We start from the raw sequence: 18434 nt of genomic DNA on the forward strand, positions 1-18434 counted from the left end.
AGAAAAAATTTTAAAAAATTGTAACTGCCTTTTATAGAGCGCTTCTATAATTTTGAAACTCCTATAGTTCTTCAACACATGGCATTGATACTAATTGCAAGTTGATATTCTGACTTTAAAAATTAGAAAAGATTACTGGGAGCCAGGAGTGGTGGCATGTGCCTGTCATCCCACTGCTTGGCAGGCTGAGGCAGGAGGATCCCTTGAGTTCAGAAATTGGAGGCTGCAGTGCCCTATGATTATGCCTGTGAATAGCTCCTGCACTCCAGCCTGGGCAGTGTAGTGAGACCTTGTTTTTTTTTTTTTTTTTTTAAACAAAGATGATTGGAGTGATCTTAAATTCTCTGTTTTCCACTGACTTTAAAACAGTGTTACATTATTACTACTGAATACTTGATTTTCTTTTTGCCTCCAGCTACTATTATATAAGGCAGGTAGTTTTTTCCCCGCTTAACCTCATAAGCTTTCTTGGTGAAAACTGTCCTGTTGATAAACATTAAATGATAAAAGACTGTGAGTACAGGACTGCTATGAAAAAGGAAATCCCAACTGCTCACCATGGATGAGTCTTGAATTCTTTTTTGCACTTCTCTTCCTAATGGAGGTGAAGGTGAAGTTCCAGGGAGCAGAAGGCAACCGTAAGCTACAAGTTGTTGAAGACGTTATAGTGCCTATTACAAATACATTTCCTGATAATTTCACAGTCAGAATCTTTAACAAAACGAATCTTTCTTCATCATTTTGTAACTCGGAGTTCAGATAACAGTTAACTTTGTGTCTTACCTCTCCTGGAGTTAGATGGTGGGGCAGGCCTACAACCTGTGTGCCTCTGTTAAAAATGGCGTTCTACTGAATTATGATGTTGTCTCTGTATACCCCCAGATATCTGATAGATCATAGAGATTCTCAAGAAACTCTCAAAGGAGTTCTTTTTTTTTAGAAAGGAGTTTGAGAGCTTGTTGTTTACCAAATAGATCTTATGCTTATAATGAAAGCTCTTGTAAAATGATAGGGGAGTGGGCTTACAGCAGTGTCCAGCAGGGGGATCCTCTTAGATTTGGGAAGCATCAGGAGTTCCTCTTCAGCAGGAGTCCTTCAGGCAGTTCAAACAGATGATAAGTCCCATAGCCACGTGGGAGCTGCAGTCTTGTCTGTGGATACAGCTCAGGTACAAGGAGGAAAAAAAATCAGTATCAGACATGTATGGGACTCTCTGCTTTAAAGACCTTGTGCCCCACAAAATCCAGTAGTATCTCTTGTAGCAGTTTTATGGGCACAGCATCTAGGATCCCCATGAGGGAATACTCAGTTTTAAAGAGATAACACAAACCCAATGTTACGGCATCTCTATCAGGTATGTGTAACTCATTTATAGTTGCTCTCAGCCCAGACACAGTTTACCAACTTGTAAGCAACACTGTTTATTATTATAGTAGATATTCTTAATCATATCAAATTTCCAGGGGAATAGAGGTAGAATTAATTAAAGATCAGAGTTTCATGATTCAGGAAAAAAGGTTTTGTTAATTTTGTTCACACTTACTGAAAACGAGCCATCTTGTTAGAATTTGGGACATTTCTTAAGTCTTAAGTAATTAAAGTAATTAAGCTTTGCCTTCAGTAAACATTGAGCCTAAAACAGTGATATATGTCCCTGACTGTTGAATTAATAACTTAATTTTTTCCCTTCAGCTTTGGTAGCCCTGCTGCGCAAACCTGCTTGAATGAATATCATCTTTTTTTCCTACTGGCTGGAGCATTCATGGGCTATAGCTATAGCCTCTTGTATTTTGTTAACAACATGAACTATCTTCCATTTCCCATTATACAGGTAAGATCACTTGAGCATTACTTTATGTCAAAATTTGGCTGAGGTAAAATTGCCTTCGTGCTTATGTATATAACTGGATTTATCTGATTCATTCAATATTTGGTAACCAAAACTTAGAACTGAAATCCTCAAAATGCCATTTAGAGAGAAGATATTTGTCTTCATGAGACTTCAGCATGTTTTTGAGAGTTGTAGCTACCTTTTGACATTCTCAGAATACCTCTTTGCTACACTGTTTCCCTTCCTGCTAGGTAGTGGCACTTGCTGTGACCCACCAGGGTTTGATGATGTTCATACATAGTAATCTGTAGCTTCTTTTTTTTTTTTTTTGAGACAGAGTCTTGCCTTCGCCCAGCCTGGAGTGCAATGGCGCAATCTCGACTCACTGCAACCTCCGCCTCCCGGGTTCAAGCAATTCTCCTGCCTCAGCCCCCACATGCCACCATGCCCAGTTAATTTTTGTATTTTTAGTAGAGACAGGGTTTCACCATATTGGCCAGGCTGGTCCTGAACTCCTTACCTCAAGTAATCCACCCACCTCGGCCTCCCGAAGTGCTGGGATTATAGGCATGAGCCACCGCGCCCAGCTGCTGCTTTTTTTTTTTTTCTTTTTTTTGAGACAGAGTCTCACTCTGTCACCCAGGCTGGAGTGCAGTGGCGTGATCATGGTTCACTGCAGCATTGACCTCCTGGCTCAAGCAGTCCTCCCACCTCAGCCCCGCCGAGTATCTGGGACTCCAGGTGTGCAGCACTGTGCCTGGCTAATTTTTGTATTTTTTGTAGAGACGGGGTTTCTCCTTGTTGCCCAGGCTGGTCTCAAGCTCCTGGGCTCAAGCTATCTGCCCGTGTTGGCCTCCCAAAGTGCTGGGGTTACAGGTGTGAACCACCGTGGCTGGCCTGCTAGCTTCTTTTTGAACTTAAGAACCTTGTGAGTTTGGGGATGTGCAAGTAATTTTAGAATATGTCACTTACTGTCTCCTACCATTTTCAGAACAAGGCAAAGTTTGTGTAAATAAAACAGTTTCAGCTGGTTTGAGTGGTAGAGTATAATCTACCTTTCAGTTAGGTCTTAAAAATGTAATCTGGTAGGAGTTATTCCTGGAACTGAGAAGCACTCCTCTGGCAGGAGAGGGAAAGATGGTTGAGGTGTCTCACGGATGCGTGAGGGCTCTTCCCAGCCTGTTTCTGCTGCTCCTCATTTGCGCAATTCTATTACTTCCTTCATTCATGCCCTGGTAGACTGAAGACTGGACATTGGAGCAAAAATTATTGTTTCTACCATGTAATGTCAAAATTTGTAAAATTTTAGTACTTTTTTTTTTTGTGATTTCTTTTGGTACAATGTTAGATTTATTCTTAATCCCAAAAGTTTATTCTATGATGGTAATAGCTTTGGCTTCAGCTTTGGCAGAATATTGATTTTTAACAATTGGTGATTCAGTATTTGGTCAAAAAATGTATTTGGGGCATGTCTTGTAGCCATGAGTGTATAGTGGTATTGGTCTGCTGAGTTGGGTGCTGTTCTTCAGCCTGGGGATAGTTGGAGCAGGTGTTTTGCTGGGTGGTGCGATGGAAGGGCAGTGGAATGAAGAAGCTGAAGATTTGGGAAGACTAGTGGAAATGATGGCTTTTGATGCCCAGGACCATAGTTTCCTGCCCATCAGGTTTGTAAGTGTCTTGCCCAGCAGGATAGGTTTGCCTCCCGAGAAGACTAAGAGGGAGGGATGACACCATAGCTTATCCTTCTTTCGTTAATTCTAGGAGTGTGGCATACGGTGTATGACCTTTCCATGTGCATTTTAAGTTGCTAAGGAAGCAAGTTGGATTGTCAGGAAACTGAGAAGTCAGGCCCATTCCCCTTCTGACCCTCTATAGAGCGCAGTGTGATTAATAGCCAAGCTGACCAGAGAACTTTAGAGCTTAAAGAATTTTATAAGCAATAACAACCATTAACATTATCATCGTTATTTATTTATTTATTTATTTATTGCCAGACAGTCTGAGTATGTTTATATCACCATTATTTTTGATGCTACCTGTCAGGTAGCTTTCCAAGAATGATAATATTTTTATTATAAAATATTTAAATATCATATTGATAAGTTGAATGTTTCCTTGACCACCCCGTGGCCAGTCTCAACCTTTGTCCCACTGGTAACCATTGTTACCAGTGGGATTAAGGATAATGCACTAAACTGGTGAAGTTTATATTCTTCCAGACCGTTTAGTGTACATTTACATGTATGTAGCTATAACATTATATATTTTGTGGAGTGGGGTTTATATAAGTGGTTTTATCTTATATACATTATTCATTAACTACTTTTTTCATGTAACTATGAAAATTTAAGGCTTTTTTTTGAGACGGAGTTTTGCTCTTGTTGCCCAAGGTGGAATGCAGTGGCTCAATCTCAGCTCACTGCAACCTCCACCTCCTGGGTTCAAATGATTCTTCTGCCTCAGCCTCATGAGTAGCTGGGACTATAGGTGTGCACTACCACACTCAGCTAATTTTTGTAGAAAAATTAAGTCTTTTAAAAGATCTACTAATTTTAACCAATTTGCCATTAGTCCATTAGTTTTTTCTTTAAACTTGCCTACACTACTAAAACCAATTCTATTGCCTTTATCAAATTCATTGTTCTATGAGTTACCGGGAGTGTAAAAAATACAAATAATAAAAAAGATGAAAACAAAACCAACCAACCAAAAAAGAACAGGAACAAAAAATAATTCTTAATGATGGACCAATAGGGAAAAGCAGACTGTTAGTATGAAGTAGGGCACAAAGAAATGTACATCAAGACAGGGCTTGGCAAACTATGCCAACAAGACTGTTGAAAGTATTAAATGAGATTTATAGAGCATTTAGCATAGTGCCTGGCACATAGTAAATATTTAGTGAAGGGTAGTTCATAGCCAAATCACAGAAGAAATCCAACAGGGAATTGAAAAACACTTCAGCATAGGAGCAAGAGGTGGGGGAAATGGTATTTTCTGCCTGTCTGCTGAAATGTCTCCCTGCTTCCCTAGCCTCTCTGAACCTTTGTGAAGAATGGTTGAGGTGAAAGCTGTGGTAGGAATAGTATAGGAACTATGCCGTTTTTGTTGGGGCAGGTGTGTGGTAGTGGTAGCACCCAGTGGCTACATAGAATAGTGCAATTCCACATCTTGTACTTTGAAAATAGTTGAACAGACCAATATAATTGAAGCAATATGATTAGTGACCAAGTATTTATATGGACTACTTTTTGTTTGTTTTCTTTTTGAGACATAGTGTCGCTCTGTCACGCAGGTTGGAGTGCAGTGGTGCGGTCTCAGGTCACGGCAACTTTTGCCTCTCAGGTTCAAGCAATCCTCCCGGCTCAGCCTTCCGAAGAGCTGGGATTGCAGGTGGCTGCCACCGTGCCTTATCTTATATATATTATTTTTGTATTTTTAGTAGAGATGGGGTTTTACCATGATGGCTAGGCTGGTCTAGAACTCCTGACCTCAAGTGATCTGCCTACCTTGTCCTCCCAAAGTGTTGGGATTACAGTCGTGAGCCACTGCACCTGGCTTGGGCTGCTTTTTGTAAGATACTGTAGGCATCTCCATTCATGATATGAAGATATAGCTTCTCAGTACTATAATTCTTTGCTATTCTTAAGCTTCTGAAGTTCCTTAAGGAAGGATCAGTCCTAATATAAGCATAAATGAAGACCAGGGCTGGGTGCAGTGGCTCATGCCTGTAATCCTAGCACTTTGGGAGGCCAAGGTGGGCAGCTTGCCTGAGCTCAGGAGTTTGAGAGCAGCCTGGGCAATATGGCAATACCCCACCCATCTCTACTGAAAATGTAAAAATTAGCCAGGTGTGGTGCACCTGTAGTCCTAGCTACTCAGGAGGCTGAGGCACAAGAATTGCTTGAACCTGGGAAGTGGTGGTAGCGGTGAGCTGAGATGGCGCCACTTCACTCGAGTCTGGGAGGCAGAGCGAGACTCTTATCTCCAACAACAAAAAAAGAGAAATTCATCTTTTTTTCTTTTTTTTTTCTTTTTCCTTAGATTCCTTCTAATCATTTATCTTGTTTTCCATTGGTATTTTAGGGGCAGAGAGTGAGAAGGAGAGAGAGGCAGACAACCTTTGTTTCAGAAAACGTGTAGGTTTTTCAAGAAAAGACATTTGATTTTTTTTCTTGTTTGATTCCTTTCTCTTAGATCAAGCTTTTCCAACCTGTGGCCTAAGGGTGCATGTGGCCCAAGACAAATTCATAAACTTTCTTTAAACATTATGAGATTTTTTTTTTCTTTCTTTCTTTTTTTTTTTTTTTGAGACAGAGTCTCACTGTTGCCCAGGCTGGAGTGCAGTGGCACAGTCTTGGTTCACTGCAACCTCCGCCTCCTGGGTTCAAGCGATTCTCCTGCCTCAGCCTCCCGAGTAGCTTGGATTACAGGAATGTGCCACCACGCCTGGCTAATTTTTGTATTTGTAGTAGAGACCGGGTTTCACCATGTTGGTTACGAACCCCTGACCTCAAGTGACACGCCTGCCTCAGCCTCCCAAAGTGCTAGGATTACGGGTATGAGCCACTGCACCCGACCCTTTCTTTTTTCTTTCGTTTTTTTTTTTGAGACGGAGTCTCGCTTTGTCGCCCAGGCTGGAGTGCAGTGGCCGGATCTCAGCTCACTGCAAGCTCCGCCTCCCGGGTTTACGCCATTCTCCTGCCTCAGCCTCCCGTGTAGCTGGGACTACAGGCGCCCGCCACCTCGCCCGGCTATTTTTTTGTATTTTTTAGTAGAGACGGGGTTTCACCATGTTAGCCAGGATGGTCTCGATCTCCTGACCTTGCGATCCGCCCGTCTCGGCCTCCCAAAGTGCTGGGATTACAGGCTTGAGCCACCGTGCCCGGCTCTTTTTTCTTTCTTTCTTTCTTTTTTTTTTTTTTAAGCTCATCAGCTATCGTTAGTGTATTTTATGTGTTGCCCAAGACAATTCTTCTTCTTTCATTGAAGCCCAAGAAGCCCAAAGATAAGGCACCCCTGTCTTAGATCATTAGAATTTTCAGGTTCCCACTAAGGAACTATTTAGCTGGTTCAACTTTCTTATCTTTCACATAATTAGAGAGGAGGCATGACTTACTGAGGGTTGTACAGAAAGAGGGAGCACTATAACTCACAATTCTTTATTCCTAGGCTAGTATCTTCTTCACTGCCTCCCATTTTTCTGCAAATAGCATTTTAAAAAATTTAGTGCAAAGGCAGTATGCATTATTTTTAAGATTGGAGGCTCTGAGGCTAGCCTGCCTGGATTGATAGCTCAGATTTTCCTTTTGCTGGCTGATAACATTGGTTGTTATTTAATCTCTCTGTACCTTGTTTTCTTCATCTCTAAGATGAGAGTAGTAGTAAAAACTCCCTCATAGGGTTCTTATGAGGTTTAAATGAATTCAAATATGTAAAGTGCTTAGGACAGTACCTGGTACATGGTAAGCAACAAAAAAATGTTAACTGCTGTTGTTACTGTGTTTCTTGTACTTTCTTCATCTCCATAGTGTTTAGTACCAAGTATGGATTGATACGGTTAATTTTCTTATTTCTCATTTTATATCAGTGAGATATTGAATAATATAAATATTAAATTTTTTAACATCTGAAATAGTTGATGGTTTTGCTTCTGCAATACCCTTTGTCTTCTTGTACAGTAATTATGTTTTTTATGTAGACTGACTGTTACAGTTAAGTGCTTGCTTTAAGATGATGTTGAGTGTATCATTTGATTTGAATGTGTCATTTGATTCTGGTTTTTTTTTCCCCCACAGCAATACAAGTTCTTGCGTTTTAGGAGATCTCTGCTTTTACTAGTTAAACACAGTTGTGTGGAATCACTGTTCCTGGTTAGAAATTTCTGCATTTTATATTATTTTCTTGGTAAGAATTTCTGTTTTTTGATACAGTGATATATTATCTCATAACCCAGAAAATGTCAGTTACAAAGTCATTCTTGTGTTTGTGTGTTTTCTACATTTATAGGTATGTGATTAGCCCAGCTGATTCATTGTTTAAATTGTCAAAGAGAATGTATTTAGTCGTATGTATTTAGGAAAATATAGTTAAAGAAGATGTGACATATACCTATAATGAAATATTGCTTAGGCTTTAAAAAGAAGGAAATCTTGTTATGTACTACAGCGTGAATAAACCTTGAGGACATTATGCTAAGTGAAATAAGCCAGTCACAAAAAGACAAATACTGTATTATTCCACTTATATGAGGTATCTAAAATAGTCAAACTCTTAGAAAACAGAATGGTGGTTGTTGGGCTAGAGAGTTGGCAAGCGGTGGAGTTGTTCAGTGCGTACAGAGTTTCAGTTTTGCAAAATGAAAGGTTCTAGAGATCTGTTGCACAAAAATGTGCTTATAGTTTACTGTACTGAACACTTAAAGATGGCTAAGATGGTAAATTTGTTTGGTTTATTTATTTATTTATTTATTTTTGCACTGTCACCCAGGCTAGAGTGTAATGGCACGATCTTGGCTCACTGCAACCTCCACCTCTTGGGTTCAAGCAATTCTCCTGCCTCAGCCTCCCAGGTAGCTGGGACCACTACCAGGCGTGCACCACCACACCCGGCTATTTTTTGTATTTTTAGTAGAGACGGTATTTCACCCTGTTGTCAGGCTGGTCTTAAACTCTTGACCTCAGGTGATCCGCCCACTTCTGCCTCCCAAAGTGCTAGGATTACAGTCTTGAGCCACCACGCCCGGCCTAAGATGGTAAATTTTATGTTATAGGTTTTTTACCACAATTAAAAACAAATGCATTCTTTTTTTAAAAAAGAAAAAATACTGTGCATCATTTGGTCATTACTTTGTCTAGAAATGACATACTCCTTTTTATAACTCGTAACTCAATACTAATATGATGTAAATATTTTGTTGGTAAAGGAAACTTGTGGCATTTATTAACATGACTGTTAAGCACAAAAATGCAGTTTATTATTTAGTATCACGAATAGTGCAAGGTGAAAACATTAATCTTGTTAGCAACACGTAATAATTTAAACAAAATCCGACTTTCAGGTGTTCTTTGTGCTTCTTGTATTTGGATGTCTAGGTCTAGCAAGGCCAGGGAAATTTTCTTTGATTATTCCCCCAAATAATGTTTTCCAAGGTTTTAGAATTCTCTTCTTCCTCAGGAACACCGATTATCCTTAAGTTTGGTCGCTTAAAATAATCCCAGACTTCTTAGAGACCTTGTCCATATTTTCCTATTCTTTTTTTCTTTGTCTTTGTTGGATTGGGTTAATTTGATGATCTTGTCTTCAAGCTCTGGATTTCTTTCTACTTGTTCAGTTCTATTGCTGAGACTTTCCAGAGCATTTCACATTTCTAAAAGTGTGTCCAAAGTTTCCTGAATTTTTGATTGTTTTTTCTTTAAGCTATCTATTTCTATGAATATTTCTCCCTTCACTTCTTGTATCATTTTTTGGCTTTCCTTGCAATGGGCTTCACCTTTCTCTAGTCCCTCCCTGATTAGCCTAATAACTAACCTCCTAAATTCTTTTTCAGGTTAAGTCAGTAATTTCTTCTTGGTTTGGACCCATTACAGGTGAACTAGTGATTTTTGGGGGTGTAGAAGAGCCTTGTTTTGTCATATTACCAGGGTTGGTTTTCTGGTTCCTTCTCATTTGGGTAGGCTCTGTCAGAGGGAAGGTCTAGGGCTGAAGGCTGTTGTTCATATTCTTTTGTCCCACGAGGTGTTCCTTTGATGCAGTACTCTCCTCTTTTTCCTATGGATGTGGCTTCCTATGAGCCGAACTGCAGTGATTGTTGTTTCTCTTCTGGGTCTAGCCACCCAGTGAGTCTACCAGTCCCTGGGCTGATACTGGGGGTTGTCTGTACAGCGTCCTGTGATGTGAACTGTTTCTGGGTCTCTCAGCCATGGATACCAGCACCTGTTCCAGTGAAGGTGGTGAGGGGGTGCAGCAGACTCCATGAGGGTTCTTAGCTTTGGTGGTTTAATGCTCTACTTTTGTGCTGGTTGGGCCTCCTGCCAGGAGGTGGCGCTTTCCAGAAAACCTCAGCTGTAGTAGTATGGAGAGGGACTGGCAGTGGGTGGGGCCCTAGAACTCCTGAGATTATGTGTCCTTTGTATTCCGGTAGGGAAGGACCACCTCAGGTGGGGGTGGGCTCAAACACTCCTTGGTCAGGTTTTGCTGCAGCTGCTGTGGGGGATGGGGGTTAGATTCCCAGGTCACTGGAGTTGTGTACCTAGGAGGATTATGGCTGCCTCTGCCAAGTCATGCAGACTGTCAGGGAAGTGGGGGAAAGCTGGCAGTCACAGGCCTCACCCAGGTCCCATGCAAACCAAAGGGCCAGTCTCACTCCCACTGCCCCACAACAGCCCTGAGTCTGTTTCCAGATGGAGGGTGAGATGGCCTTGAAAACTTGCCCTGGGCTACCCGCCTCCCAGCTGGGAGAGAAAAGAGCTTGGTTCTTGCCCACCTGTGGAGTCTGCACATTAGATTTGCCCCCTTCCCCAGGTTCTGGCCAGGAGGCTTCTTGCCCCGTTCAAATTGTTACAGAGTTCAGCTGGAGATTTCCTTCCCCCTGTGGAGTTTTACCCCCAGCTCCTCTGGTCACCCGTCCGATGAAACCCTGTGGTGCCAGGCAGGAATGGCCTGCTAGGGAACGCAGCGAGCTCCCAGGGCCTTTCTGCTGCTTCCTCTACCCCTGTATTTCTCTTGACTCTCTAAATTGGTTCAACTCCAGGTAAGGTCAGAAACTTCTCCCGCAAACAGACCTTCAGCTTCTCCAGTGGGGTTGTGTGTTCAGGAGAGGAGGGTCTTCCTTTTTCACTTCCACAGTTGGGGCACTCACAGTATTTGGGGTGTTTCCTGGTTCCTCAGGAGCAGTCCGCTTCCTTCAGAGGGTCTGTGGGTTGGTCCTCTTGGGATTGCTGGTTTGTTCTTGCAGTCGATCTGGAGCTAAAAATCACAACACGAGCTTCTGCAAGCTGCCCTGTGTGGAGCTGCAATCTAGTCCTGCCACCCATCTGCCATGATGATTGGTAGCGGCTCTTTTCTTTTAGAGATGGGGTCTTGCTGTGTTGCCCAGGCTAGTCTTGAACTCTTGGCCTCAAGTGATCCTCCCACTTTGGCCTCCCAGAGTACTGGGATTATAGGCATGAGCCATCATGCCCAGCCTCATTGTAATGTATTAACCTACTACATACAGTCAGCCTGGTTGTTCCTCTAGAGTTGTATATTTGGGCTAATTTAGTGACTATGATCATTTCCATGATTTGCTTTTTCTCTTATAACTTCATTTATGTTCAATTCAAATTTCGTCTTCAGCATTATCACTTTTCATTTCTTTGTTGCACTTTTTTTTTTTTTTTATCAGTTTCTTTTTTTTTATTAAAACCATTTTTTTTTTTAATGGAAGGCTTCATGAATTTGCATGTCATCCTTGTGCGGGGGTTATGCTAATCTCTCTATCATTCTGATTTTAGTATATGTGCTACTGAAGCAAGCACTACTTTCCTGTTTTAGCTATTCATTTTTTAAAAGTATCATTTGGATTTATTATGGGAAACAAGGAGGCAACACAACTACATGCTTTGCTGTCCGTGTCCGTACTGAATAACAGATCCAAGTGACCAATCAGCAACAGACCTTGAGAGAACTGATGGGATTGGGTCACAGATTATAGTGCGCATCTGTTATCTACATACTGATTTGCATACTGAAAAGTTAAAAGTGCTATATGCAGTCACTTATAGTTAATATACCACAGTAACTAGAGTTTGAACTATATTTTTGGGTGACTGGTATTTTTTAACTAAACCGTGGTAACTGAAATGTGTGTATCAGAACTGTACAAAGCAAAGACTGCCTGTGTTAGTAAGTACTGTCTTTCCTACTGTCAATTCCTAATCAGTCTAACATTTTGACTGAGGTCTTGGTGTTTATGTGGCCATGTCATTGACCTTATATTCTAAAGCTTGACTAAAACTTGTTTTATAACTTTTTATGTTCATAGCTTGGTATTTTTTCCCCTCAGGCTATATTCCCAAAGCTTGGATTAGCACTGCTATGAACCTTCACATAGATGAGTAAGTGATACATAAAAAGTCTAATTTTAACTCTGTTTCCATTCTCTTAGATGTTAGCTATTTTCCAGATATTTTGTTTAGATTTTGCCTTTAACATTTTTTAAAAAATTGTATTCATTTTTGAATACATATAGTTTATATGGTTTAAAATTCCAAAGGTGTATAAAAGGGTAAAATTAGCAGGACATGGTGGTACATGCCTGTAGTCCCAGATACTTGGGAGGTTGAGGCAGGAGGGTCGCTTGAGCCCAGGAGTTCAAGGATGCAGTGAGCTATAATTGTGCCACTGCACTCCAGCCTAGGCAATAGAGCGAGACCCTGTCTCAAAAAGAAAATAATAGTAATAATAGGGTATAAAATGAAAAAGTCTCCTCCTCTGTCTCCACTCACCCAGTTGTCTGCAGAAGTAAGCAATGATAATTGTTCTTAGATGCAGCTTTTATACTATACAAAAGTGGATTTCTCGAGTTGCATGGTCCAGTCCTCTGCTTTTTCTCTCCAACAATCATTCGTTCTCTGGTGTCTCATGATATATACCAATGCTGTGGCATTGTTCTAATTTAGCCTGTGAGGAAACCAAAATTGAGCAAGGTCAGGTGATTAGTTGAAGGTCACAAGTGGCAGTCAAGTGACAGCAATGGTGTATATTGTTCTGGTTATCCTCTATGCACTTTGCACATAAAGGTTTAATCTGTTGTATTTGCTGAATAAAAGTCAGTTTCTCTTGGTGTTCTTACTGTGTATTCCATTGTAAGGGTTTTTGTTTCATATATGAAATTCACTAATAGCAGTTTTAGGGAGTGGGAATATTGACATGCATGGTATTTAAGAGATATTATGGTTTCTCACTTTTCAAAGTTTCTAGGCAAAATTCAGTTTTGTCTTCTGCTTAATTGCTAGGCATGAAACCAAATGCATGAGTCATTTATTGTTTTAGTCCAGATTTTAAACTAGGTGAAATGGAAAGAGAAAAGTAATAATGGCATTTGATAGAAATTTAACAATTTTTTTTCTTCTTTGCACTCAAAAAACGTTTTGTGGGTATGGCTGAGTGCCTGATATTCTGTCCTTCATTTATGTCAGGGCCTCAATAAATGTTTACTTAGAAGTTAAAAATAACTTCATCATTGGTTGACTCCCCCAGTGAATGTCAAGCACTGTATTGGGCACTCCTAATGTAAGCTGTTTTAAAAATTGTGATAGGATTAAGAGGAAGAATGAAGAGATTATGCCACTGTTATATGGATGAGGAAACCGAGGATGGGATGGGTGGAGTGATTTACCTAATCACAACACTTAGAAATGGCAGAGTCAGGTTCCAATCCTGGTTTTCACAGTGCTGGTTGTAGGATTATAATAACTTTGCCAATTGATCTAGTCAAAGTTTTGGAAAGATGGCAGCATTAGCTTTACTTAGCATTCTAACAGAGTATCTTAAATTGCTTTAACATTGTTTAGGAGCATGTGCTTTTAATGACTGCAAATCTGTGGTTTATAGGGCATAAGGATAAAGCTGAAATCTGGTCCAGGAGAGGTACTAGTCATGTTTAATGGTTTTGCGGTATTAGACTACAAAGCAACAATAATAATCTTTTATCCAGCTGCTCATAGTAAGGCTTATAAGCTTAGCTCGTTCTTCCTTCGTAGTAAAAGTCATTGAAGATTTTTAACACGAGAAACTGTAGTCCCGATTTAGGTCTGTGCTTTCCTTAAAGCTCCCTCATGTACCTTATAGAAAGTATTAGGGAAAGAGCTCTACAAGGGTACCAAAGGAGAGGAGTCTGTCTGTCAACGTTGTTATTTAGAAATAATATTTGTGTCTCAGTGTGGAGACTTCAGTGTGTTAATATTTAGATTGCATTTTTCCTAGAGGATTAATAGTAATTTCTGCGTTCACAGGCAGGTTCATAGGCCACTTGACACAGTGAGTGGCCTCTTAAATCTCTCACTACTCTACCATGTCTGGCTGTGTGGTGTCTTTCTCCTGATGACTTGGTATATCTCATGGATACTCTTCAAAATCTATGCCACAGAGGTATGTTTTTAAAAATACTTTTTGTTAATACTTCTGTGTTTTGGAGTGCACAGTTGATTTTTAGCAGAGCACACTGATCAGCACGCCCAAAACGATTTCCCTAAGTTGATTTTTGGTCTCTCTTCTGAGACTATTGGGGCCATATCATTTGTAACCACCATTTATGTGGTATTTTTTTTTCAGAGGAACAGTGTGGATATTCACTTAATTTTTGGAAATTAAACTGAATGGACTGCCACTATGCTTTATTGATATCCTAGTTGTCTTCTGGGGGCTTCCATTTCTCTACTGAGTACATACTAAATGGATTTGAATTTTAAATTAATTTTCCATGTCATTGGCACAGCTACTATTAAAATATTTAAATATGCGGCAGTAAGTTTTTTTTTTTTTTTTTTTTTTTTTTGCGATAGCGTCTCACTCTGTCACCCAGGCTGGAGGGCAGTGGCCTGATCTTGGCTCACTGCAATGTCTGCCTCCCGGGTTCAAGTGATTCTCCCACCTCAGCTTCCCGAGTAGCTGGGACTACAGGCGTGTGCCACCATGCCCGGCTAATTTTTTTTGAATTTTAGTAGAGACAGGGTTTTACCATGTTGGCCAGGCTGGTCCCGAACTCCTGACCTCAAAGTGATCTGCCCTCAGCCTCTTAAAGTGCTGGGATTAGAGGCGTGAGCCACCACACCCAGCCAAGATATTTGTTTTCTGAAGGGAAGTTTTAACATTTATATTAAAGAAATGATTTTGGAAATTGAGGTGAGCTTCTGGATAATTCCCACAGAAATCTTTTTAAGTGATTGAGAATTACATCGTTTTTGTCATCCAAGTGTTTGTCTTAGAAAATCAGTGTTTCTGTTTTATTTTACCATCTGTGTAGGTTTGTATTCTTCAGTGGCTTCAGAGAATCCTTGTTTGTGAAATTGGTTTTTGTTATTCAGAACCAGAGTCTAGTAAAGTTGGGAAAGTAACATTAAAAAAAATGGTGTGTTTGGGTTTATGTAACTTTAACCTGTCTTTGCAAGGAGCACAAAATATGTCAGTTTGGTTGTGCTGTCTATTTTTATAAGAAATTTTAATTTGTGCATGCTTATTGAATGTAAGATGATCATGAAAATAATCATTTTTGGTTTTTAATTATATTTGATAGGCTCATGTGTTTCCTGTTCAACCACCATTTGCAGAAGGGTCAGATGAGTGCCTTCCGAAAGTGTTAAATAGCAATCCTCCCCCCATCATAAAGGTACCAAAACTGTGTTTCATATCTTCACACAGTTATCTCTAACTTTATTCAATAAACTTAATATTTAGCATATTTAAGTAGTTGTATTTTTTGAGGGCCTATAATATTCTCGTACTGGTATAATAAAAATCACCTACTTGCTAATGCTGTCTGTTTTTTCAATTTTCATTCCAAGTGACTAAAATGCAGGTGCACAGTACAGTCTATGTGTGTAAGCTAGTTAATTCTATATTCAGAAGCAGAATATTTCCAAGCATAAAATACAGTGATGTGCAGTCATCTACATTAACTTCTCACAAACAGTTTATGATAGCATAACAAAACATTATTGATTTTTTGATCACTGGATCAAAACTTTCACTCTTGTAGTATTAGTTGGCTTTTGTGATCAAAGATAGTGCTTAGTAATGTATAGATATTCGGTGAACTCTCCTTAAGTATGAATTGCTGGTAATGATCCTAAAACTAATTACAATCAAGAATTTAAAGAAATTGCAGTAATTTTACAAATCAATCTAAGTAAGCATAAATGGTTTCGATTGAATTTGCAAGTTGAAATTTTAAGCTAGATCTACAATATGTGTGATCCTGTTAAAAGGTCCTTTAGAAAGAGCTAAAAGAGGCCGAGTGTGGTGTTCAGCACTTGGGAGGCTGAGGTGAGAGGATCACTCGAGCCCAGGAGTTCAAGACCAGCTTGGAAAACATAGGGAGACCTCATCTCAACAAAAATTAAAAAATTAGTTGAATGGCATGGTGGTACATGCCTGTGGTCCCAGCTACTTGAGAGGTGGAGGCAGGTGCATTCCTTGAGCTTAAGAGTTGGAGACTGCAGTGAGCTGTGATCCTGCTACTGCATTTTAGCCTGGGTGACAGAGTGAGACCTCATCTCTAAACAAACAAACAGAAATGCTAAAAGAAAGTAGTTAGAACCCAGTTTTGATCACACTCTAAAAAAATGTATAAACAAATAAGGAAATGAATTGAATTACTTTTAAATACTAATTATAACTAATTTGTTAGAGAAACTTAAAAGTATTAGTTACTCATTTGGTTATTTACCAAATATTTATTTGATGGTACATCAGTCTCTGCTAGTTGTTTGTGGTAGAATGATGAATAAGACATAGCACAGCCTAGTGGAAAATACAGACACCCAAAATAATTAAAATGTACTGTGGCAAGTACATTGGGACCTCTTACTCTGCTTGGGACCAATAAAAGAAAACTTCAGAGAGGGATGGTGTCTTGAAGGGTGAGTAAAGAGATCTGCCTGGGAAAAGATGAAAATTTTCAGTAAAGAAAAAAAAAGTGATAGGGCAGGTGGGCATGGTGTCTCATGCCTGTAATCCCAGCACTTTGGGAGGCCAAGACAGGTGGATCACTTGAGGTCAGGAGTTCGAGAGCAGCCTGGCCAACGTGGTGAAACCCCATCTCTACTAAAAATATAAAAATCAGTTGGGTGTGCTGGTACGTGCCTGTTGTCCCAGCCACTTGGGAGGCTGAGGCAGGAGAATCGTTTGAACCCAGAAGGTGGAGCTTGCAGTGAGCCGAGATCACGCCACTGCACTCCAGCCTGGGCAACAGTGTAAGACTTTGTCTCAAAAAAAAGAAAAAAAAGAAAAAAAAATTAATATGTGTCACGTGCTAGGCACTGCCTTTGGATGTGGTAGCAAGATTTTCCATTTTTTGTGGGCCGCACAGTTTGGTGGGTGGAATCAGATGAGACAATAAACATTCAATTACGATACACGATGTTAGTGCCATGGTCGAGAGCTATGTGAGTGTCTGTTTGTGTGAGGGAAACCAGGGAAAGTTCCAGGAGGAAGTGATGTTTCAGTTTCCTACCACAGAGATAGGAAAGAGCGCAGAGAACTCTGTAGTTCCTTGTAGCTGGAACTTGTTGTAGGTAGGGAGGGTAGAGGCAGGAAAGTTCTGAAAGTCTAGAAAGGAAGGTTATGGTTCTGAGATTTTTTTTTTTCATGAAAAAGTTTAATTAATTTCCTCTTGGATATATAATGATGAACCCAATTAGATTTTATATAGAGGTTAAAAAAATTAAATAATATATGTTTTTTCCCCCTTTTAGTATTTAGCCTTGCAGGACCTGATGTTGCTTTCTCAATATTCTCCTTCACGAAGACAAGAAGTTTTTAGCCTCAGCCAACCAGGTATTGCTAAAAGTAATAGACCTGATTAGGCATATGTGTGTAGAAAGTAATTCACTTCAAGTTTTTGGTGAGAATGATGTATTTAATAAAATATCAGACGTCGGTGAGTCCATTAAATGAAGTATTGAATTAAATCTTACACAACTTAAGCGTTTATTTCCTTCAGCTCCTTCATTTCCTTAACCTGAAGAAATTATGCAGTACATTGACAATTTTAGGGCAGAAAAATACAGTTTAAGAATTCTGAAAGTTTGGCTGGGCGTGGTGGCTCACCTCTGTAATCCTAGCACTTTGGGAGGCTAAGGTAGGTGGATTACTTGAGCTTAGGAAATTGAGAACAGCCTGGGCAACATGGTGAGACCCTTTCTCTACAAAAAATACCAAAAATTAGCCCAGCGTGGTAGCATGTGCCTGTAGTCCCAGCTACTTGGGGAGCTGAGCTGGGAGGATTGCTTGAGCCCAGGAGGTTGAGGCTGCAGTAAGCCAAGATTGCGCCACTGCACTCTAGCCTGGGTGACAAAGTGAGACCCTGTCCCCCTCTCCACCCCAAAAAAGAATTCTAGAACTTTTAATGCTATGAAGGATCTTAAAAATTAGGTGGTCTAATCTCTAGATGGGAGATTTAAGTCTCAGAGATTGGCTTAAATAAAGTTAATGTCAGAATTGGAGTAAGAGTCCTGTCATTTGGCTCCATGTACAGGGACTCCTCCTTCTGCTATGCTACTCTGCCTCCCTTTAAAAAAAATTAGGAAGAAACTAGATTTGATGGTGGCTCAAGGATGCTCTCAGCAACTCTGAAACACTTATCCACTGTTCTTGCCATGCTGTTCAAGACTGTGACTTTGCCAGTTCTCTGTTGTTCCTGGAGGGAAAACAGTCCAGTCCCAGGCACCGGTGGGAAACAGAACCTGGGTAACTTTTCTTTTGTTTTTTTAAGAGACAGAGTCTCACTATATCACCAGACTGGAGTACAGTGTCATGATCACAGCTCACTATAACCTCAAACTCCTGGGCTCATATCTTCTCACCTCAGCTTTTCAAGTAGCTGGTATTATAGGTGCACACC

General features: G+C 40.2%; 1 protein-coding gene and 1 non-coding gene across 4 annotated transcripts in view; one reads left to right on the plus strand and one right to left on the minus strand.

The window, feature by feature from the left end:
- Positions 1-18434, plus strand: part of NDC1 (NDC1 transmembrane nucleoporin) — a 66699-nt gene that overhangs the window by 11329 nt on the left and 36936 nt on the right. For 2 of the 3 annotated variants that reach the window (XM_045370711.2, XM_045370715.3), the window contains exons 5-10: positions 1693-1831; positions 7630-7738; positions 11877-11928; positions 13828-13963; positions 15108-15200; positions 17287-17368. In XM_045370711.2, coding sequence (XP_045226646.1) covers positions 1693-1831; positions 7630-7738; positions 11877-11928; positions 13828-13963; positions 15108-15200; positions 17287-17368 — 611 coding nt within the window. The remainder of the gene's footprint in view (positions 1-1692; positions 1832-7629; positions 7739-11876; positions 11929-13827; positions 13964-15107; positions 15201-17286; positions 17369-18434) is intronic. The other variant, XM_074006252.1, reaches the window with a different exon arrangement.
- Positions 11246-11349, minus strand: LOC123570961 (U6 spliceosomal RNA). Its single transcript, XR_006695181.1, has one exon. It is a non-coding gene; the product is annotated as a U6 spliceosomal RNA (small nuclear RNA).

This window comes from Macaca fascicularis, chromosome 1, assembly GCF_037993035.2.
Source record: "Macaca fascicularis isolate 582-1 chromosome 1, T2T-MFA8v1.1".
Classification (NCBI taxonomy): Eukaryota; Metazoa; Chordata; class Mammalia; order Primates; family Cercopithecidae; genus Macaca; species Macaca fascicularis.